The sequence below is a fragment of the Lagenorhynchus albirostris genome, chromosome 9, assembly GCF_949774975.1.
Source record: "Lagenorhynchus albirostris chromosome 9, mLagAlb1.1, whole genome shotgun sequence".
Classification (NCBI taxonomy): Eukaryota; Metazoa; Chordata; class Mammalia; order Artiodactyla; family Delphinidae; genus Lagenorhynchus; species Lagenorhynchus albirostris.
In genome coordinates this window covers 35,774,893-35,798,912 of record NC_083103.1, presented here as the reverse complement: position 1 = coordinate 35,798,912, position 24,020 = coordinate 35,774,893, and the positions used below count along the sequence as shown (strand labels likewise).

Below are 24,020 nucleotides of genomic sequence, written 5' to 3'. Positions count from 1 at the left end.
CCAACATGACAGAAGTTGACTTCTCTCTCACAGCCCAGAGGTGGGCGGACAGTCCAGGGTAGGTAGGCAGCTCTGTTCTATGAAGTCATCCAGAGACTCAGGTTCCAGCTTCTTACTCTGACATCCTCTAGGATGTCTTTCTCCACATGGTCAGAGCTGGCTCACTTGTACCGCATTCACATCCTGGCCTAAGGAATGGAGGAAAGGGAAGGGAAAGCAGGTAGCTTTCTTATTAAAATGTGATTCAAATATGCACATATTATCTCTGCTTGCAGCTCATTGGCTAAAATATCGTCACATGGTCACATCAGCTTGCAAGTGATGCTGGGAAATATAGAATGTAAATAGTCAGCCACGTGGTCTGATAAAACTCAGGACTCTGTTGCTAAAAGAAAGATGAGCCATTTGACCACTTACCATCCACTGGAATGACTAAAATTACCAAGATTGATTTTCACCATTGATTGATACCAAGTGGGTTGGAGAATAAAATAGTGCACCCACCTTAGCGAGCTCTTTGGTCATTCCTCTCTTAGGTATTAACCTAAGAGTAATGAAAACATATGTCCACTGGTACAAGAAAGTTCATGGGAGCCTTAGTCATAGGAGCAAAAAACAAGAAACAGACTAAATATCCATCCATACGAGAATGATTAGTCGTGTTGGGATAGTCATACCCTGGACGGCTGCTCAGCAATAAAACTGAACAAACTGCTTATACATCAACCAGCGTTCACTTACCCATTCAGCATAGTAGGCACAGAGCCCAGGCCCGTGAAAATGTTTTAATTTCTTTTAAAATCAGAAGGAAAAAATGAACTTTTAGGTTGAAGAAAATATTTTATTATATAAGACGGATATATTTGTCATAGTAACACAATTATAAGAGATACATTTTAAATTTTATTTTTTATGAAGGAAGGGGCCCATGAAGTCCCTAGGACCCATGAAGGTCATAACGCAGCCCTATAAACAATAGGGATGAATCTTAAAAACATTATTTTGAGCAAAACATACTGGAGACACAAAAGTACATGCTGTATGATTCTATTTAGTGAAGTTCTATAACAGGCAAAACTAATCTGTATTGATAGATCAGAAGGTGGTTGCCTCTGGGATGTGGAGGGATTGAAGGCACTTTCTGGGGTGAAAGAAATGTTCTGTATCTTGTTTTAGGTGGTGATTACCTAGGTGTATGCGCAATTGTTTAAAATCATGGAACTGAACCTTTTGCATCCGTGCTTTTTTTTTTTTTTTTTTTTTTTGCGGTACTCAGGAATCTCACTGTTGTGGCCTCTTCCGTTGCAGAGCACAGGCTCCGGACGCGCAGGCTCAGCGGCCATGGTTCACGGGCCCAGCCGCTCCATGGCATGTGGGATCTTCCCGGACCGGGGCACGAACCCATGTCCCCTGCATCGGCATGCGGACTCAGCCACTGCGCCACCAGGGAAGCCCCCGTGCATTTTATCGCATATTAATTATGCTACAACTTTTTAAAAAAGAAAATCAGTGCAACAGATTTGATGAATGAATTCTTGAGACAGTGTTAGCTGACAAGATTTTCAGCTGCATTTTAGCAGAAAATCGTTAGGAGCTCAAAGGGAAGAGTTCAGGCACTGTCGCAGGCCAATGTGGAACAAACCACTCTGCTCTGTATCAGTCAAGGTTTTAGACTGCAAGCAACAGAAAGTAGCTTAAGCAGAAAATGAAATTATTGCAGGAATAACAGGAAGTATAACAAACAGGCTTTGAAAACAGGCAGGAATTAAAGGAAGCAAAACAGAAACAATCAGATAATCAGATCACTGGCAGATCCCACGATGCCATTATCCTGTATCTTTGCTCCACCCAACCAAACTCTATCTCAGTTTTCCACTGCGTCTTTTTATTACTCCCCCCAAAGTAAAAAAACCTGGATGAGAGTGTCTGATTGGCTGAGTCTAGATCTCACCTACATATAATAATCTTCTAGGAGTTGGGAGGGGGAACATATTTCACTTGGCTTCTAGAGTGGCAGGTAGGGCCCTATCTCCCCCTTATTTTGGAATTCCCTATAATGATATGTTTGAATGCTGGGCAGCCAAAAATGACCACTGTCCACAACACTATCTGTGTTGTTCAGATTCTGGCATGTGATCCTAACTCCTGTCCAGGACTTTCAGGATCCAGGATAGGCCCAGTGTAGATAGTTATGTTCTAAACCACGATCCTGGCCCTGGAGAGTGAACAGGAGATCAGGTGTGGAAGGTTGCCCTGGCTCAACCATCTGGAACCTGAGTGGGGAAACCAGTTGTACTGGTGAGATACAGAGAGAACTTGAATTACATGAGAGAATATTTGAAAGGCAGAGAAGATAGTAGGCCTTGGTGATTAATCTAGAATGTGGTAAGGCGGAGAAAGGAGTCAAAGGTGACAGTCCGAATTTCTGACTTGAGAGAGAAGGGGTGAATGAAGATTGTGCGGACGAATAGGGACAGTGACACTGAAGAGAGGCAAGGAGTAGACTTTTTATTGCTGTTTGGGGTGGTTAGAAGGGAAGTGTTACGTTTTGATGTGGTGAATTCAAGATGAAGATGTCCAACACACAGTTGACATTACAGGTTTTAGAAAGGGATCAACGAAGATCAAGTCTATTGGCTGAGGCCTTGGATGAGGGCGAGAACAGCCCAGGTGGTGAGGAAGAACGCCAGGGAGAAGGTTCCGGAGATTCCCGATATTTAGGAGGTGGTCTCCCATCTTCCTACCTAGCCTGGTGCTGCGCACGTGCTCTGGGCCCCCCACGCCGGCGCCCAGGCACCCTCTGGTCCACGGGCGGGCCACCCCTCCACATCCCGCCCCTGTGGGCGGGGTGAGCAGCGATAGAGCAAAGTCACCCGGAAGATGAAGTCGGATAGGCGCGGACCGGGGAGGGGCCCCGCAGAGTCGGGCGAGGGGAGGAAAGCGCCTGGGCGGAGGGATGGCCGGATGTCCCGGCCCGCAGCCCTGAGCGCTGCGTTGGCGGCGGCGGCGGCGCTGGTGGTCGCGCTGCTCCTGCTGCAGCCTGAGGACGCGGGGCCGGGGGCTGGCTCCAGGTAAACCCTCCGCGTGGGGGACCAAGCTGGGCTCCGCGCCCCTGCGGGCGAAGGCAGGAGGGGCCGGAGTCGGGGACACCGTGGGGGAACGAGGCCTCCTGGTACCCGGGCGCATTCCCTGTTCCAGCCCCTTCCAAGGTGTGGGTTGGCTCAGAAGCGGGTAACCAATACGGCGCCCCGCCCTGAGGGTGACTCTGCACTTTCCCCCGCGCCCAGACTGCAGAGAATAACCGTATCTTCCTCCAGAACAAATAACCTTTGTTCCCAGGGTAAGCACGGCTGTCCCTTTAAATATCCCGAGACCAGCACCTGTTAATGTTATTTCTGTAGCATGGCCGAGACAGAAGCGCTACCGAGGCTTCGGGAAGACTTCAGGATGCAGAATAAATCCGTCTTTATTTTGGGTGTCAGCGGGGAAAGCGGCAGAGTGCTCTTGAAAGAAATCCTGGAGCAGGGCCTGTTTTCCGAAGTCACGCTGATTGGCCGGAGGAAGCTCACCTTCGACGAGGAAGCGTATAAAAACGTGGTGGGTATTTGAGCTGGGACTCAAAAATGCACCCGCAGTGGTTCTTCAGAGTGAGCATATTTTATGCTGCAAGGCTGAACATTGCCCTGCAATGGCGGCAGGAGGTGTTCAGAGCCTGACCACGATTGGTCTGTGAGAGGCCTTACTGGAAGCTGGTTTGTAGGTCCAGGTGGGCCTCCCCCTCACTGCCAGGCCTTGGACAAAGCCCTTCTCTCAGGCTTTGCCCCCATAAAATGGGGCCTAAGTGTAAGGGGGTCTAGGGAGACAGAGAAGAGCCATGCTTCCAGGGTCCTTTAAGCTGGCTTCTAGAAAAAAAGCCCTGTGACCTTGGGTAATTTTCTCAACCCCATTGCTTGTTTTGTCTACCTGTCCACTACACACTAAAGTTAGCGAATCAGAAATAGCTTTGCAGAGGGGGAAAGGTCTATGGCACTGAGAGGTGGGGTTATTCACCTACAAGAATTTGCCCTGTCTCAGGGCTGCAGGCTTGTGTCTGTAAGTGGAATAGTCCCTTTCCTGTCACTTACACTTTTCGTGTTTAAACCACTGACAGACCAGACTTCAGTCTGGTGTTAATCCCCTAAATATTTGAAACCTGAGCTTGGTGGAGATTCCTTTCCCCTTGCAAATGGAGTTATTTGTGAACTGCAGTAAATTAAACTATAGTGAAATTCTGAGACCGCCCCCCCCCCTGCAACCTGGACCCACAGGTAGAACATTCCAAATAACAAACGGTCTCACAAATAAATGTTCATGACCCCTGCAGGTCCATGATCAGGTCATTTTGCATATGTCTTTGGTCCCTCAGGACTTTTCTGTTAAAATGGACATCTTTGTTCAGACTTAGGCAGGTAATACGTGATCTTCATCGTCTGGCTTCATGGGGGCATGTCAGACACCTCTGGTCGTTAGAAACTGAAATCGAGTTCTGTGCTTTGACAGTTGAGTTTTGGTGGTGCCTCTTTTGGTCAGGCACTTTTTGTAAACATACGTTTCTTCAGCATTGTGTATGGTGCCAGGAAAATGCTTTTGAAAGAGTCAATGGTAGAGAGGGAAAGCAACGTTTTATTTAAAGTCCTGAATGATGGAAACTTCCCAAACTTTTCTTTTTTAAGCTTCACAACAAACTTAAGAGGTTAGATGGAGGTTCTTAAATTTCCATGGACATGAGAATTGCCGAGGGTGCTTATTAAAAGTGCAGTTTCTGATTCAGGAGTATTGGTGTGAGACCTAGGAATATGCCTTTTTGTCAAGCACCTGCTGACTGATTCTAATGCAGGTGGGTCGTGGTGTAGACTGAGGGAAAGATTATCATTCACATTTTACTGCTGAAGAAACTGAGACATATAAGTAACTTGGCCAAGATTATTAACATGCCTAGTAAGTAGCAGACCCAAGACTCAAGCCTAGGTTTTGAGACTCCAAACACCATTTCCTTCCCCAACATTATACCTCATTGGTATTTCTCCTGGTAGTATACAGACAGGTCTTTTATTTTTCCAGAGAGAAAATTATAATTGAACCTGACTTTAGAGATCTAGATCACACCTAATCCAATTGTGTGTACTGTGGACGTATAAGTACATTGTTGATTTTTTTTTTTTACATTGTTGATTTTTGAATTCAGATTAATTGCTTTTTGGTGGGAGAAAATGAGCTTGCAAAATTTGATGTTAAGTGGATGGACTCTTTAGTAATGTTCTGTCATTCTTTAAATCTAGAGGGGGTATTTTTGTCTGTTTTTTTGTTTTGTTTTAATAACATCAAGTCATATACAACTATGTCTTTGTTGTCTAGAATCAAGAAGTAGTGGACTTTGAGAAATTGGATGACTACGCTTCTGCCTTTCAAGGTCATGATGTTGGATTCTGTTGCCTAGGTACCACCAGAAAGAAAGCTGGGGCGGTAAGGAAGGAATCTACCCTTTTCCGTTTTCTCTGGTCAGTAATGTCGAAGATTCCATTTTTGCTCCCTCTTTTGCTTTATATTTGCTGTGCTTAAGTGTAAATTAGCTCTTATCCTTTAAGATTCCATATACTGCCCTAGCCTTTGCTATACTTTGAATAGTACTTACAAGTTCATCTTTCCTTCAGCATAATCCTTGAGTTCAGGCCTGTGTGCTGGAGATGTCATAAATATTTACATGGTCTTGCCTTTTGCAGATATCGTGGTCACTACTTGCCCTGACTTACGCAAACCATTATGTCTGAGTAAAAGTAACTGGCTCATGCTCTTAGCAGTAAGTTATTTTGGTTTCTTTATGAATGTCTTAAACTTAAAGCATTCTCTCTCACTTGAGTGATTTGCTTCAACCTGTTTTCATGCCAAGCTTTAAACTTCTGGGCTAGAACATCAGAACAGAGGCACGATTCAGCTAGCCTCCGGTGATGACTCAGCCTCCAGCGATGATTCAACCCCAATGGTGATTCAGCCTTAACTGACGCAGAACTGTCCTAACACACATTTTATTCTTTTTTTAATGATGTTCTAAATTGCTTCGGCCTCTGTATAGAAGTCAAATTTTACTACATAGTTAGAAATCATAGCTTACTATGTAGATCCTGGGCAAGTGTTAATACGTACATCTTATTTAATTTATGCCTTGACTATAGTTTATCCCTTTGACAAAATTTACTTGCTGGAGTTAAACATGTCTTTTAAACATGCAGAACCATGATGCTGCCATGGGGGCTTACCATAGGTTTATAAACAGGCCCATGCATCAGAATCATTTGGAGAGCACAGAACTATTGGTTTATACCAACCAAGGAGTTAGGCTCAGATGTATTTCTCTGGGCTTTCTGGTGATCCAAAGAATAATTCTATTTATACTTTCAGTAGGGACAAATTTCCAAATCTTCTGTAGTTCTACCATGTGGGAACACATCTGAGTTTTGAGCTCTGTGCTGGGAAGTGTGGATTATCGAGAAGTTGACTCTCCCGGGAATTGGAATATTATCTCTCCTAGAAGGGTCATTTTCCTGCTGATCAGCTCCTGCAGTCTTTTCTGTCCCAGGGACAGTCACAAGGCATGTGCCCTCTGACAGCATTGAAAAACTTTTGTTCTAGTACACTGCAGGTTACATTGTCTCAAGTGCCAACCTGACTTTGGTGGTGACTCAGCAAAATAAGAACACTACTGCATTAGGCATAGAGCAGTTGATTTTCATGACATAAGGCAAATCTCATTATAGGACGCTCCAGGGGAAAGTCTAAATTGCTTTGTTGCATCCAAATCACGTAATGCAATTTTAATCAGAGGAGTTGGATGTCTTCCCTATCCAGAATATTTTTTTAGATGGAGTTGGTTCTCCACCCGGAAACTAAATACCTTTTGTGTTCCAAAATCAGTTTGGAAAGATAAAAGTAATTAACGAGTAAGCAAGAGAAAAGACTGGTAAACCAGTATAATCTCAGAAATAGTTAGAGCTTAAATGGTTTAAGAGGATAGTGACAGAAAATAAGCTGACATTTCCTCCAGAAAGTCTTTTTTTTTTTTTTTTTTAATTTGAAGGTGATTTAGATTGGATGCAGTATGAAGTTTGGAGGTTGTGATAACTTCAGGCAGTTTAAAAGAGGTGACAATTCACAAGTGGCTAGGTAATAATAGTTGTTTGAGCGGGGGGAGGGTGTGTGGATTTCCAAGCTCACTCCACCTGGTATTCTGGTCAGCAGCGTTCTCTGTAAAAAAAAAAGAGAGCATCACATGGGTATTGCAAAGCTGGTGGCAAGCCTAGTGTCATTCTGTAGCTGTTTTGTAACTGGAGCAGCCCGCATTTTACTTTAGCAACTTCAAGAAATTCAGGGTTTCTGTCTCAGTGTTGAAATCCTATGAGTAGCCTGCTTATTTCCCTATGACCTTCAGTTTAATTTGCTGGGGATGGATGTTATAACAAAAAAGCATAATCAAGGTGGCTTAAACAACAGACGTTTTCTGTCTCACAGTTCCCAAGGCTAGAAGTCTGAGGTGGAGGTGTTGTCAGGATTGGTTTTTTCTGAGGGCTGAGAGGGAAGGATCTTTTCCAGGCTTCTCTCCTTGACTTGTGGATGGCTGCCTTCTCTCTGTGTCTCTTCACATGGTGTTTTTCCTACGTGCCTGTGGCTATGTCCAAATTTCTCCTTATTATAACAACACTAGTCAAACTGGATTAAGAACCACCCTACTTGGAATGACCTCATCTTAACTAATTACATCTGCAAATAAGGTCACATTCTGAGGTACTGGAGGTTAGGACTTCAACACAGGAATTTTGAGGGGGTAACATTGCAACCCATAAAATTCAGTCTACCCAGATTTCTTTTGACACAGGTGCTAGGGATAGGTCTGTTAGCTTTCTTCAGGTGTTTGGAAAACCATTTTCTTCAGCAGTAGCTGGTTAGATGCTAATCTTCTTTCTTTTCACATTCACAAGCCATAGTTGTCTAATGAATGCAGTGACTGTGACTTGGCCCTAATCCAGATCTACTGGATCAGAATCTCTAAGGTTGGAAGCCTATTTTTAACATGCTTCCTGGGGGATTCTGATGCAGCCAACCTTTTCTTCTTGTTGGACCTGCTTTCTGGATGCATTAGACAGTATTAGTCCTCTTCGCCTGCTGGGTTTCCAGGTACTGTTGTCCCAGATAGCCTTCACCTTGCTTTGGTAAGTAACTTATGTACTACTGAAAGTTGAAATACCCTTTGAAAACCAGATCTACATTGGCCATAAGTGAGGAGCAAAACCTCACACAGGGGCCAGAGAATGGTGCTTTCCCCTTATTAAGAGAAGGATTTGGTTAGTGAGTTTGAGGGGGTGTGATTTAGTTTCACCTTTTCATTTGTCTCCTCACCTGGTAGGCACAGGCTCCAGAAGTCCAGGCTCTTGTAGTCTGTTGAGTGGACGATGCCATTAATGTGATGAATGCAGCCATTGTCACACTTATTAGGCATCATTAAAAGTCTCGTGGCCTCTGATTCAAATGATACACTCTTCTAATCCAGGGGCTTGTAAACTACAGACTGTGGGCCAAATACAGCCTGCCTGTTTTTGAACAGCCCCTGAGCTAAGAATGTTTTTGTATTTTAATTTTTTATTTATTTATTTTTTTAAAGTTCTTTTTCTTTTGAATTTTATTTTATTTATTTTTTTATGCAACAGGTTCTTATTAGTTATCTACTTTAGACATATTAGTATATATATATCAATCCCAATTTCCCAATCCATCCCACCACCACTACCCCACACACATTCCCCCCTTGGTGTCCATACGTTTGTTCTCTACATCTGTGTCTCTATTTCTGCCCTGCAAAAAGGTTCATCTGTACCATTTTTCTAGGTTCCACATATATGCGTTAATATACAATATTTGTTTTTCTCTTTCTGACTTACTTCACTCTGTATGACAGTCTCTAGATCCATCCATGTCTCTACAAATAACCCAATTTCTTTCCTTTTTATGGCTGAGTAATATTCCATTGTATTTATGTACCACATCTTCTTTATCCATTTGTCTGTCGATGGCATTTAGGTTGCTTCCATGTCCTGGCTATTGTAAATAGTACTGCAGTGAACATTGGGGTGCATGTGTCTTTTTTTTTTTTTCCACTTTAAAGTTTTTATTTTTAACATCTTTATTGGAGTATAATTGCTCTACGATGGTGTGTTAGTTTCTGCTTTATAACAAAGTGAATCAGCTATACATATACATATATCCCCATATCTCCTCCCTCCCACCCTCCCTATCCCACCCCTCTAGGTGTCACAAAGCACTGAGCTGATCTCCCTGTGCTATGTGGCTGCTTCCCACTAGCTAGCTGTTTTACATTTCGTAGTGTATATATGTCCATGCCACTCTCTCACTTCGTCCCATCTTACCCTTCCCCCTCCCCATGTCCTCAAGTCCATTCTCTACGTCTGTGCCTTTATTCCTCTCCTGCCCCTAGGTTCTTCAGAACTTATTTATTTATTTTTTTAAGATTCCATATATATATGTTAGCATACAGTATTTGTTTTTCTCTTTCTGACTTACTTCACTCTGTAGGACAGACTTTAGGTCCATCCACCTCACTACAATAACTCAATTTCGTTTCTTTTTATGGCTGAGTAATATTCCATTGTATGTATGTGCCACATCTTCTTTATCCATTCATCTGTTGATGGACACTTAGGTTGCTTCCATGTCCTGGCTATTGTAAATAGAGCTGCAGTGAACATTGTGGTACATGACTCTTTTTGAATTACGGTTTTCTCAGGGTATATGCCCAGTAGTGGGATTGCTGGGTCATATGGGAGTTCTAGTTTTAGTTTTTTAAGGAACCTCCATACTGTTCTCCATAGTGGCTGTATCAATTTACATTCCCACCAACAGTGCAAGAGTGTTCCCTTTTCTCCACACCCTCTCCAGCATTTGTTGTTTGTAGATTTTCTGATGATGCCCATTCTAACTGGTGTGAGGTGATACCTCATTGTAGTTTTGATTTGCATTTCTCTAATAATTAGTGATGTTGAGCAGCTTTTCATGTGCTTCTTGGCCATCTGTATGTCTTCTTTGGAGAAATGTCTATTTAGCTCTTCTGCCTATTTTTTGATTGGGTTGTTTTTTTTTTTGATATTGAGCTGCATGAGCTGTTTATATATTTTGGAGATTAATCCTTTGTCCGTTGATTCGTTTGCAAATATTTTCTCCCATTCTGAGGGTTGTCTTTTCAACTTGTTTGTAGTTTCCTTTGCTTTGCAAAATCTTTTAAGTTTCATTAGGTCCCATTTGTTTATTTTTGTTTTTATTTCCATTACTCTAGGAGGTGAATCAAAAAAGATCTTGCTGTGATTTATGTCAAAGAGTGTTCTTCCTATGTTTTTCTCTAAGAGTTTTATAGTGTCCAGTCTTACATTTAGGTCTCTAATCCATTTTGAGTTTATTTTTGTGTATGGTGTTAGGGAGTGTTCTAATTTCATTCTTTTACATGTAGCTGTCCAGTTTTCCCAGCACCACTTATTGAAGAGACTGTCTTTTCTCCATTGTGTATCCTTGCCTCCTTTGTCATAGATTAGTTGACCATGGGTGCATGGGTTTATCTCTGGGCTTTCTATCCTGTTCCATTGATCCATATTTCTGTTTTGTGCCAATACCATACTCTCTTGATTACTGGAGCTTTGTAGTATAGTCTGAAGTCAGGGAGTCTGATTCCTACAGCTCCATTTTTCTTTCTCAAGACTGCTTTGGCTATTCGGGGTTTTTTGTGTCTTGATACAAATTTTAAGATTTTTTGTTCTAGTTCTGTAAAAAATGCCACTGGTAATTTGATGGGGATTGCATTGAATTTGTCGATTGTTTTGGGTAGTATAGTCATTTTCACAGTATTGATTCTTCCAATCCAAGAACATGGTATATTTCTCCATCTGTTTGTGTCATCTTTGATTTCTTTCATCAGTGTCTTATAGTTTTTTGCATACAGGTCTTTTACCTCCTTAGGTAGGTTTATTCCTAGGTATTTTATTCTTTTTGTTGCAATGGTTAACGGGATTGTTTCCTTAATTTCTCTTTCTGATCTTTCGTTGTTAGTGTATAGGAATGCAAGAGATTTCTGTGCATTAATTTTGTATCCTGCTACTCTACCAAATTCATTGATTAGCTCTAGTAGTTTTCTGGTGGCATCTTTTGGATTCTCTATGTATATATCATGTCATCTGCAAACAGTGACAGTTTTACTTCTTCTTTTCCAGTTTGTATTCCTTTTATTTCTTTTTCTTCTCTGATTGCTGTGGCTAGGACTTCCAAAACTATGTTGAATAATAGTGGTGAGAGTGGACATCCTTATCTTGTTCCTGATTTTAGAGGAAGTGCTTTCAGTTTTTCACCATTGAGAATGATGTTTGCTGTGGATTTGTCGTATATGGCTTTTATTATGTTGAGGGAGGTTCCCTCTATGCCCACTTTCTGGAGAGTTTTTATCATAAATGCATGTTGAATTTTGTCAAAAGCTTTTTTTGCATCTATTGAGATGATCATATGGTTTTTATTCTTCAGTTTGTTAATATGGTGTATCACATTGATTGATTTGCATATATTGTAGAATCCTTGCATCTCTGGGATAAATCCCACTTGATCATGGTATGTGATCCTTTCAGTGTGTTGTTGGATTCTGTTGACTAGTATTTTGTTGAGGATTTTGCATCTCTATTCATCAGTGGTAATAAGAATGTTTTTATATTTTTAAATGGTTAAAAATTTTCAAAGAGGACTAATGTGTCATGACACATGAGAGTATAAGAAATTCACATTTCAGTATTCATAAATAAAGTTTTATTGGAACATTCTCATTACTTTATATATTATTAGTGGCTACATTTGCACAATGATGGCAGAGCTGTGTAATTGCAATAGAGGCCTGCAAATTTGAAAATATTTACTATCTCACCGTTTATAGGGAAAGTTTGCCAACCCCTGTTGTCACCTATACTATTTTATTTGATGTCTAGGAGGGGGCTTGTGAAGTGGTGAGGTCCCAGACGTTTCGTGAGACCCAGATCATAGCCTCTGTTTGGGCACCAAATGGCTGTGGGACCTTGGGTATGCTGGTTAGCTTCTGTGGGCCCCTGTCTCCTTGTCTGTACTGAGAGGGTTGTGACCACCGAAGCCCCTTTGGCCTGCAGAACTCTCTGACTTTCAAAACAGAAAGAAAGGAATGCCCCAAATGGGAAAAAAGTGTGATAACATAGAGATTGACTCAGGAATCCTCTGCATCTATAAGGTTTTATTTTTCTATCCAGAGCTCTTTCTCTAACCAAGATCTTGGTTCCCCCTCTGTACATCAAATATAGACGTGCCCTCCAGGACACAAATAAATGGGGTCTCAGGTCATACCATTTGTTGTTTGTCAGTGTCTCTGTTTTCTAGTCTAATTTATAGGGTTGAATTGAAAAGGGAGTGAAGGACAAAGAATCTGAAGCAGAAATATGGCCAAGTGGGACCCTTTGCGGAATGAAATCCTCCCTTCTTGGAAAAGGGTCTTGTTGACCTTGACTCATTCCTGCCTGCTTGCTTGTCAATGCTGAAATACCTTATCAGGATGAGGTGTTCTTAAGCCACAGTGTTCCCAGTTTGCAGGCATTGGTAAAGAATATTAGAAGGAATACTTAGTAGCTTTGGATTTTCATAAGACTTAAAATAAAGAGTAATTAGAGAATTTGTCTACCTAGATGTTTGTAGAGCCCATGAAGACATCTCTGCTGTGTCATATCAGTATATTGTGTTTATTTTTTCGAGCAGGTGCTGGGAAAGGAAATTTATAGTGGGAATTTATTTAATCATTTCCTTTTTCTAGAAGGACTCTGATTCCTGTCTTAGAGTAAAACACACCAACTGTGGAATCATAAAGACACAAAGACATAATGGACTTAATGCTCTCAGAAGAGACATCTTTTTTTCTGCCATATGGTTGGGGAAACTAAATATGGTTTTTCTGAAAATTGTGTTTCTGGGATATGGAGTAGCTTGTTTTAGTTTGTTTTTCTGTTCTTTTATTTGAGCTGCTAGAGAACAAGAAAGGGTTTAATAATATCTTAAAGATAGCTCGTTTCTATCTACAAAGGGAGTCTTCCTCACTCCAGAGAAAATCAGTGTGTGTCGGTATCTCTGAGTAAGTGTCCGGGATCCACATTTAAGTTTGGCTTCTGAGTCCTTGAAAGCCATTGACCCCTTTGCTTTTGAGTTTCATTCACCAGTTAAAAGGCCACGCATCAGGGTGGGGGAAGTGAAATTCAAAGTTTGTGGGCTTGGAATGTTGCGTATTTATAATCAGCTTGAGGGCTCAGAGGATTTGTGAAATCGTTTTGGATTAACAGCCATTGATTGCTAATAAAACAGTATTGAGCTTTGTCCAGAGAACAGCAGTGAAGAAAGGTATGGGCACCTTGTCGACAGGACCCATTGAGCAGGGATGATGGGCTAAGTGTGAGGGTCTCTGCAGCAGCGTGGGTGCTCGTCCTGCCTGGAGCCGTTGTCAGTCCTTTGCCAGGCGGGTGAAAGGAGGGACGCCAGAGGCTGATGGCTGGGGTGGTATTGATGTGCCTTAGCTGACTAATCAGATTGTAAAAGTCCCATGGTATTTATGTCACTTTAATTTTCATCAAACAATTGGAGACTGCAGGACTCTATTAAGGAGTGGTTGATCCAGAACTAAAGCCAGATAAATTGGGGTCTCAGTTTAATCAAATTATCCCTTTACTGGCCCTGGATTAAGTGAGAGGGACAGCGTCGGTCTAGAGCCTTGTGATTGGCTGAAGCTTTCCCGTATTTTTAAAGACACCGATGAAAGAAGAAACATTTTAACAGAGACAACTCTAATAATCCTTCCAAGAAATAGTGCTAAACCAGCAGCAGCAACAGAAAGGAATTTATTTCACTAGTCAACGATGTAATTTTATTGGGAATAATGAACCTGTTATCAAAATCAGAGTTCTGGTGAATTGGAGTGAGGGGAAGAAAATAGATGTGGAAGACAAATAGAGTGTTTTAGAATTTTTTTCAGTCGTTTTGGGTTGTTTTTCTTGGCACATTTTGAGCACATGTAAAAATCTCAATCCAGAGAATGGCTCTGAGGAGATCAATCACAGCCCACTCCCAGGATGTGCTGAGTATTAAAACTGGTTTGCTGCACACTGATTTAGGAAAGCAACAACATGAGTTTCAATCAGTGTGTGGGACAGGTTGCTGAGTCCGTTATTAGGATTGAATGTCAAAGTCTACAACACAGAAGCAGATGGGGATGATTCCCGGCTAAGAGTTAAGTTTATATTACCTAAAAAAAAGAAAGAGGAACAACGCTACCCTGCAGGTCGTGGACATCGTTAAAAATGCTCCATAAGTGATAAGAAGAGAGGACGAGACAGGCTTTTGGGGTAACGGTGGTGCTCTATTTCTGGATCTGGGAGCTGGTTGCAGAAGATATTTATTAGTTTATGAACAGCTTATATAGCCAGCTCTATGCTTAGAATATATTTACTTTTATTATCTACTTCAATACAAAGTTTGAGAAGTTTGCTTGGGCCCCTTGTTTTAGAATTGAATTCTGTATTAGTTTCCTATTGCTGCTTTAACAAATTGCCTCAAATTTAGTGGCTTAAAACAACATAAGTTTATCATCTTACAGTTTTATAGGTTAGCAGTCCAATGTGGACTTTGCTGAGATAAAATCAAGGTGTTGACAGGGCTGATTTCCCTCTGTAGGCTCTAGGGGAGAATCCATTTTCTTTACCTTTTCTGGCTTCTAAAGACCACCTGCATATCTTGGTTCATGGTCCCTTCCTCCATCTTTAAGGCCAGCAATGGGGGATCAAGTGCTACTCACGTTGCCTAACTCCAGCCTCCTTTTCTGCTTCCCTTTTCCACTCTAGGGACTCTTGTGATTACATTGGGCCCAGTTGGATACTACAGAATAACCTTTTTCAAAGTCAGCTGATTAGCAGCCTTAATTCCACCTGCAACCTTAATTCCCCTTGGCCACGTAGCCTCTAACACGTTCACAGGTATGGGGATTAGGGCGTGGACATCTTTGAGGGGCCATTATTCTGCCTACCACAGTTATGAATTAGTTCTGTTATTAGCTGGTGATGGTGTGAGGTAAGAAGGAACGTGAGTACCGTGGGGAGCACGGCTCAGAGAGTCAGGAATTTGCGGTCTGCTCTCAGCTATCTCACTCATTAGCCTACGTAGTTCCTGGATCGCTGGACCTTGTTGTCCCATCTCCACAGTGAGGGGGTTAGGCGTGATGTTTCCTAAGGTGCCTTCTATCTATCTTATGAAAGATACATATCTCCATACAAAATATAACATTTAGGGTCAGTAACTACCAGAGGGCAGATTTTTAATTTAAAAAAAATCACTGGGGCAGTAATCCAGTCTTCAGATTTGGAATCCTCATTATATGAAACCTCATTATATAATTGTGGGTACCCATGAAGTTCAGCTTCAGTAGACTTTAGACTGCTCTTCAGCTGTACCAAGTTTGAGGATGCCAGACTTCGTGGTGGTCCCAAGAAGCTGTTACTACATGGAATTCCCTAGTCTGGGTACAGGCCGGTATCCTTCACTTAGGCCCTGGAAACCAGTCTGTATTCTCTTGTTTGCACCATCCTCTCCCCTCTTCCTTTGATTGCCACTTAGTTCTGTTTTTTCCTAATTGGATTTACCTTTTCTCTGCTTTCGCTGGACTTTTATTCATTCATTCAAATATTTTTGGAGCACCTGCCATGTGCTGGGTGGGCATGTACTGATGCTGAGATGTGAATTAGGAAAGACCCAACCGCTACCCTCACTGGACTGAGTCTAGACCAGGGGTCTCCAAACACTCTTGATTATATACCTGTCAGTAAAAAAAAATTTGCAGATGCACTCCTTACTAACGTGTGAAGTATGTTGTAAAGCATACACAAAAATTGGAAATTAGATAGACTTTGTTCTCATAGTGCGTGGGTAGTGTTCTCTGCCACCCTTTGAGACCCTGCTATGTTAGAGTTGACACACAAAAAAATAGAGAAAACAGAGAGAGGGTGGTAAGGTTGTAAAGGATTAAGGACAAAGAAATGTGAGACTAAAAACAGTTTCTCAGGGACTTCCCTGGTGGTCCAGTGGTTAAGATTCTGTGCTCCCAGTGCGGGGGGCCAGTGTTTGATCCCTGGTCAGGGAACTACATCCCGCATGCCACAACTAAAGATCCCACATGCCTCAACTAAAGATTCTGCATGCCACAAAAAACATCCCGCATGTCACAACTAAAGACCTGGTGCAGCCAAGTTAATAAATAAATAAATATTAAAAAAACAACAATGAAAAACCCCAGTTTCTCAGCCTGATATTATTGTTCCTTTTGCTCCTTGCAGATTTTCTTGGTGTCTGTGTTTCAGTGTCATTGTCCTTGTTTTTTCATTGCAGTCTGGCCTTGCTACTAAAGCTGGTACATCTATCCTGAGCATCATATTGGAGTCATTCCCAGGGTCTAAGCCTGACATTCGTGTTGTTTTGGATGCATTTTATTTGGATCCCCATCCTCGTCCACCCCCACCCCACCCCCCCGCAAGGACTCTTAACCTGCCACCCAAGCTGATAAGTAATCTTTAAGATGAACTCACAGCTTTTGGGAAATAACTCACATCCTTTTCACCCTTAGGAGGGATTTGTTCGTGTTGATCGAGATTACGTCCTGAAGTCTGCAGAGCTGGCAAAAGCTGGAGGGTGCAAACATTTCAACTTGCTGTCCTCTAAGGGAGCTGATAAGTCAAGCAGTTTTTTATATCTGCAAGTCAAGGTTTGTGCATGTTTCTATCTTTTGTATACTTTGGAGAACCCTGGCTAATTGGCAATACTAAATAATACAAAATGCTAAGTAATGCCAAAATGCATTAAATGCATTATATTATGCATTTTTTATAACTACACGGACTGCTTTTTTGCAGAGATGTACTTAGTAAACAGGAGTGATTTGAAAGATAATTTCCAGTGTCTTCCCCTCTGTTGATTATCTAGTCATCATAAAATGAGATGTTGCAGCCCTGGTCTTGAGGATCAGCCCAGAATCTTAGCATTAGAAGAGACTTTGAGACAGTGATACTTTTCCAGAGTAGATTAAATGTTATTATTGGGTATGGTTCTTGTCCTCAAGAATTACAGTCTTGTTTGGGGGGATCCCCAAAGCCAGCCCCAAGTTTGGGAATGCGCTAGAAGGCCTCCCAGGACTGCCATATAGTTATCTTCACAGCCATGTTGTATTACAATGAAAGAATATAAAGCAGAGTCAGTGCAGGGAAAAAGAAGTGCATGGAGTGAGCTCTGGAGGAATCTAGGTTCAGGCTTCCAAGGGTCTTCTGCCAGTGGAGTTACACGTGTTTCATTTCTCCAGCAATGAGTATTGCCTACCAGAGAAATTCACTTGAGCTCAGGAGTCCAGGGTTTTGATGGGGGTCAGTCACGTAGGCACCCTCAGCGTAAAAAAATTACAGACTTCCAGAAGGAAAGCAAGTGTTCAGCATAAACCACATTGTTTGTACAAATAGTTTAGGCATAGTAAAGTACCCTTATCAGTTAGCTAATGACGGGAACACTCCTAAAATCTGAGTTCCCCGACACAGGCCAGAGGACAACCTGGCAAGCAGACCTTTCTAAGAATGGCAGTTTCAGCCTGGTACTCTTGTACACATGTTGCTAATAGAGACAAAACACATCTTTGTAAAAAACCAACTAAGAAACGCACCCTCATAAAAATTTGCATATGAATGTTTATAGAAGCATTATTCATCATAGACAAAGAGTAGAAACAACTCAAATGTCCATCAGCTGAAGCATGGATGAAAAAAATGTGGCATATACCTACAAAATAACATTGATTTAACTATGAAAAGAAATGACATATTATAGCATGGGTGAACGTTGAAAACATTATGCTGAATGAGGGAGGCCAGTCACAAACGGCCACAACTTACATGACTTAATTTATAGGAAATGTCCAGGATAGGCATATCTTTAGAGACAGAAAGATTAATGGTTGGCTAGGGTTTGCGGGCAGGGATGGGAGTGAGTGCTAATTGGTACGGGGTTTCTTTTGGGGTGATGAAATATTCTAAATTTAGATTGTGGTGAAGGTGGGACAACTCTCTGTGAATGTATTAAAAATCATTCATTGAAAAAAGCTTTTTAATACATTGATTAAAATGTATTTTTTAAATATATTGATTAAAATGTATTACTGCAGATTATACAGTGCTGTAGGTTAAGTGCCAAATGAATGGTATGAACAGGCCAAGAAGGCGGCGGTGAGCAGGCTGCTTAGTTCATAGGCCTTTTAAACATCACTGTGGCCAAGCTTCTCTGGCATTTCTGTTTATAGAGATGCCTGGCGTGAAAATTCATGGATTGTTCAACAAATTTAATTTAAAGCCTCATCTAGATGCTCTGTCTCTTGAAATGTTGTGGGTTTTGTTAGGAAGTGAGTAATACAAGGGAGTCTGTGGTTCTTCTGACCTCCTGAAACTACCTGGAAGCCAAAAAAGCTTAAGGTCCCCTGGCCTGCAGCACTGATTCTGGAGTGACGGACAGTTCTTTTATGGCTGAACTCCTAACATGTCACTCTCTGGATCTGTTTCAGTAGGTCACATGACAGGCTGGACTGACCATGCAGCCATTTACTCATTCGGTGCATCTTTTTTCACTCTCTACTACGTATCAGGATTAACTGATCTCTTCCTTAACTTCCCAGACTCTCTGGAATCTAAAAATCTAGGGGAGGATATTAACTAGTCTTGAGACCTGCAGAAGTAGATTGTCTTCAAAACCCCAAGTTATTCTTGTTATTCTCTCTTAAGCATTACAGCAAGTTGGTCTTGATTAAATACTAGAAATGTTTTTTTTTTTGTTAACAGGGAGAAGTGGAAGCTAGGGTTGAAGAGTTAAAATTTGATCGTTACTCCATATTTAGGCCCGGGTAAGTATTCCTACTGCCTAAGAGTACACCACTGTTGGTTATTCCCTAGAAGCTGGTTTTTCATTTGAAGAGGCTGACAAATTTCTAAGATATGAAAGAGTTGGCTGGAGGGAGATTGCTTCTCTGAAGAACCCACTTTTAGCTTTGAAGGAAAGGCTAGACGGTTGGTGGTGCCAGGTTCAGAATAGTCTGAAATTTTCTGGGTAGCCTTGGCTGCCTTCTTCTTTAAAATCCTCTTCGTGCCCAAATAAAACCATTTATGCACTGTATTAGTGTGTTTGGGCTGCCACAACACTAACACTGCAGAATGGGAGGCCAAGGTCAAGTCCAAGGTCAAAGTGCCATCAGGGTTAGTGTCGGGTGAGGCCTCTCTTCTGGCTTGTTGATTCATTGCTGCTTCTCTCTGTGTCCTCCTATGGTCTTTCTTCTGTGTGAGTGGAGAGAAAGAGAGAAATATCTGATATCTCTTCCTTTTCTGTAAGGACACGAGTCCTATCAGATTAGGGTCCCATCCTTATGGCCTAACTTAACCTTAATTACCTCCCTAGAGGTGTGTCTTCAAATACGATCCCACTGGGGATTAGTGCTTCATGAATTTGGGGGGACACAGTTCAATCCATAACATCCTGTATGGTCTGAATGCAATTTACCATCTCTTCCTCTGCTCTTTTTTTTCTCTTTAGAGTTCTATTATGTGATAGGCAAGAATCTCGCCCAGGTGAATGGTTGATTAGGAAGTTCTTTGGCTCCTTACCAGAATCTTGGGCCAGCGGTCACTCTGTGCCAGTGATGACTGTGGTTAGAGCAATGCTGAACAACGCAGTGAGACCAAGTGACAAGAAGAAGGAACTGCTAGATAATGAGGCCATCCACGACCTGGGGAAAGCTGATGGCTCTCTCAAGCCGTGACCACACTGGAGAAATGCTTTCTATTGTCAAACTCAACACCCATCACCTGATCGGTAATTTCAGGGTCTAAAAAAAACACGTGCTTTAACTGTGGTTTCACTATTCTCAGTCGCCCAGATCCAATCAAAAAATGATTGTGCTCTGCATCAGCATTTTAGAGCCTGATTGTACATATGTAGACATTACCCTGGGAAGCCTTTCAAAAATAGAGATCCAGCAGCTCCCTGGTGGTCTAGTGTCTCGTATTCGGCACAGAAATGAGAGGTTCATAGGCCCTACCTCAAACTTTCTCAATCAGAATTTTGGGGGTATGGGGACAGAAATCTGTTGTTTTATTTAAGCTTCTCTTATGGTTCTGATGCCACTGGTGGGGAGGCCAGCTTTGAAAGCTTGTCTGCAGAGTCACAGCAGCAGTGAAAACTTTATGTATCATGCAGATGAGTCCTGAACAAAAATTGTTGACATTTGTGTCTCTGAGTTACCCAGTGCTGACTGCATGTTAATTGTGTAAGTGAACATTGTGCCTTACTATTTCTTTAGAATATATAATAAAAGTTATTATATAACTGAGCTTATATAATTCATGGGAGAATTAAATAGAAGAATTAAAATAAATGGACAAGTCGTGGGTTCCCTTAGATTGTTAGAAAATGCCCAAGTATCTGTGGTAATATGCAGTATTTTGGCCAATGGGATTATAGAATAGCAGCTAATATATATCAAGTGCTTGCTAATTGCCAGCTTTTACACATGATGTCTGTCCTTTAACCCTCCAAACAATCGTTATAATTCTTACAGGCAGTACTATCATCCCCCTATCTTAGGTGGGGAAACCGAGGCTCACTGTGGTTAAATGCCTTGCCCAAGGGCTTAAAGCTGAAGCCTGAAGCTAGGAAATGGCGGAGCCAGGATTCTAACCCAAGTGAGCCTGAGTCCATAGCTTCTGTTTTTAACCACTCTGCAAGAGCATCCAGTATCTGTATATTTCCAGGAAGTTCCAGTTAATTGTTACTGGATCAGTACATGCCATGGATGAATAAAATAGAAATGTTTGGGTTTCTTCATTGGTCTAGGATCCCTCTAATGATTAACTACAAAATGTTCACATAGCCAGTAAATGTATATCTCAAAGTGCTTCACTTTAAAAACTATGGAAAAGGAAAGGAAGAGGCAGAAGGAAGGGTCAAAGTCAAGAGGAACACACTGTTAATTTCCATCATGGAACAAAGGATAGTAGTGAAGTTTGTCTTAACTTCTGTGCTGGGGGAAGCAAAGCAATAAATTTCAAGCTTCAGTGGACTCCTTTAGTGTGTGTGTGTGTGTGTGTGTGTGTGTGTGTGTGTGTGTGTGTGTGTGTCTGTCTGTCTGTCTTTAGAAGGGGTTGGACATTCCCAATGTCAGTCATCTAGGAAAGAGGCATATTTTAGGATGGGGTGAGGACTTGAAATGTGGGCTTTAGGAAGGAGATGGAAGGAACATCTTCCTCCTGCCAGGTGGGGTTCCTTTGGGGCTGGACTCTGAAGAGCCTGTTTGTTTAGGTGATAACAAGCATGGGCTCCAAGAAGTGAGGCACGAATTACGGGGACTCCATGAGGATATACTGAGGCTGGTGGGCTCTAAAAGCAGCTAAACCCAGTGGCCAGTTTTAAGTTATTCTCTGTGTGTTGAAATTCCTTACCCACAAACCTGCTGTCAGGTGTTGTTCAACATTCTTTTCTGACCTCAGTAGTGAAGTGGGGTGATGGGAGAGGGTCTGTGTTTATCTTTGGAGTAAAGAAAAGAGCTGTTCCCTCCTAAGCCCAGCATTGTGGAGACACAAAAACTTCAAGGAACAAGATTCTGGCCCAGTCACTCCTCTGGACTGGGTGTTACTTCGCTACTGTTAACATGGAATGATTGGGTGTTAATGGGATTTAGCAGCTTTCCCTCCAAATGGGGAGAAGATGGGCCTTGCTGGAGAGTATGTTGGAAGGATGCAGGAAAAAAAAATGACCTTGAAGTTCATTCAGCTTATTGAAATGCCTCCTGTGTGCCACTGGGCACGTAGGCAGTGGGTCTACATCAGTGAATAGTAAGTCTAACCCAGCAAAGCCTGCAGCTATTCTGGCAGTGGCCTGCAATATAAGGGGGCTTCCAAACTAATATTTGATGGATTCTGTCCTCTAGGGGTTTACAGTCAAGGGAAAGGAGTGCATTCAGAAGAGTTTAGCAACAATACAAGGCATCGTTCTCATTCAGCAAATTAATATTGAGTACCTACCTATGAGTTAGGCCATATATTATGTGCCAGAGAAATGAAGGTAGAGACATGGCCCTACCCTCATGCTCAAACAGTGTTGTGACTAAAGACGGGAAGAAGAAAGGAAAAAGCAAATGGTAGGTGATAAGAAAGAAACTAACAGGAGGCTGCTGGAATGACAGTGGAAACTACTTTAGAAAAGATGACCTGAGATAGGACTTTCTGGCTGAGACAAAAAGTACCCTTTTGTAGAACATTCTTGGCAAAGACCTTGAGGTGGGAAAATGATTAGCACCGAAAAAAAGGCTGGAGGATGGGGCCCAAGGTGGAGGGTTGAGGTGAGATGTTAGGCGGATTATGCAGAGCCTGGTAGGCCGTGGTAGTCAATTTAACCAGATAAACTTGTGCCAAGCCCAGTGCTAGCACCTGGCACTAGAACTTGGGACATACACTTTAAAGACTGAACTCCTTAAAACAGCCCTCGTGGCTCTGGCTCCTCTGTGGCCCCTGGTACACCCACTGGCCCCTGCAGTTCCCTCCCCAGCCGCACCCCACGGGGACCAGGGAGCCCCGGAACCAGTGTAGAGTACCAGCCTCTCTCCTGCGTTCGACCTCCTCCGTCACCAGAGGGCGCAGCGGGCAGGTCGCCCCCCACTAACCGCTCATCCCTCGAATAAGGGACGCACAGGGTGCGCGATGCCGACTGCAGAACCGCTTCCACCTCTGGGCTCTGGGCCGCGGTTTAGGACCTCCCGCTAAGGCCTGCCGCATCCCGAGGAGAAAACAAAAGCCAGGTCCAAGCCTGCAACGCCCAGCCCAGGTTTCAGCGCTTACTCGGCGCGCGCTGCATCAACCCTGCGGCAGGAGGCGGAGCCCGGGCTCTCGCCCCGCCCACCCCAGCTCACATGAACAACGCCGCGGCCCCGAGGCCGGAAGCGCTCGCGAGCCGACGCGCACGCGCTCCTGTTTCCAGGCGCCGCAGGGTTCCCGGAGCTTCGGCCCCACCGCGTGCCCGCGCTCGCCCTCACGCTCACACTCACGCTCGTTCCCGGGTTCTCGGGCGGGGAGGGCTCGGAGGCAGTTGCGCCTGCGCTGCCCAGCCTGGTCCCCGCCCCCAGGCGCGCCGGGCTCTAGCGGCACCGTCGCCATGTGTTCGTTAGCGTTGGGCGCAGATGGTGGGTACCCCGGCCCCTCAGCCCCTAGGCCGCGACCCCGTGGGGCCGGTGAAAGCCCCTCCCCTCCCCCTGCGCCCGGGACGCGGAGCCGGGGTGGTGGGGCCCGCAAAGAGGGAGGTGGAGGTGGGGGGGAGGGCCCGCCGGGCCCAGAGCGTTCTCGCTTTGCTGCCCCTCGTCCGCCCTCCTGGCACTGGGGTCCGAGGCAGAGCTGACCGTTTGCGTGTGCTAGGCGGCCGGGGCGCTGTGGAGGAGGACGACCTGCCAGGACTGTCAGACAGCGGTGACGAGGCCTCCTGGGAGGATGCGGAAGATGCCGATCTCCCCCACGACAAGCAGCAGACCCCCTGCCTGTTCTGTGACAGGTTCGTCCACCTCAGCGCGAGGCGCCAGCCCTAGGGTGGCCGGGCCCCGTGGGTCTGTGTGGTCTGCTCCTCTGGAGTCCAGCCCAAGTGGCTGCCCTGGAAGTCTGGAGCCCGTGCTTTGGAGTGACGGTTTGTTGAGCCGGAAGACCCACAGTGGTTTCCAGGGAGGAACCATGAACTGGAAGCCAGGTTACACTGCTTCACTTTGACGGGCCTCAGTTTCCTCTTGTGTAAAATGAAAGGGTTCTGGGCCGGATCTGTGGTTCCCACATCTGGTTGTGCAC

General features: G+C 43.4%; 2 protein-coding genes across 10 annotated transcripts in view; both read left to right on the top strand.

Moving 5' to 3' along the window:
* The first annotated feature begins 2,895 nt into the window (after positions 1-2,895).
* HTATIP2 (HIV-1 Tat interactive protein 2) lies at positions 2,896-21,022 on the top strand. Its single transcript, XM_060159525.1, has 6 exons — positions 2,896-3,071; positions 3,402-3,597; positions 5,395-5,502; positions 16,745-16,882; positions 18,990-19,051; positions 19,735-21,022. The coding sequence occupies exons 1-6, from the start codon at positions 2,965-2,967 to the stop codon at positions 19,958-19,960; spliced, it is 837 nt and encodes a 278-aa protein (XP_060015508.1). The 5' UTR covers positions 2,896-2,964; the 3' UTR covers positions 19,961-21,022.
* Positions 21,023-23,248: 2,226 nt separating this feature from the next.
* The window catches only part of PRMT3 (protein arginine methyltransferase 3), a 137,737-nt gene continuing 136,965 nt past the window's right edge, over positions 23,249-24,020 (top strand). For 7 of the 9 annotated variants that reach the window (XR_009542408.1, XR_009542410.1, XR_009542409.1 and 4 more), the window contains exons 1-2: positions 23,255-23,374; positions 23,604-23,736. Coding sequence is in view for 5 of the 9 variants with exons in the window: in XM_060159523.1 (XP_060015506.1) it covers positions 23,347-23,374; positions 23,604-23,736 (161 nt within the window). In the remaining 4 variants the exon portion in view is untranslated. Of the gene's footprint in view, positions 23,375-23,603; positions 23,737-24,020 lie in introns of those variants that run through there. The other 2 variants (XM_060159520.1, XM_060159524.1) reach the window with 2 other exon arrangements.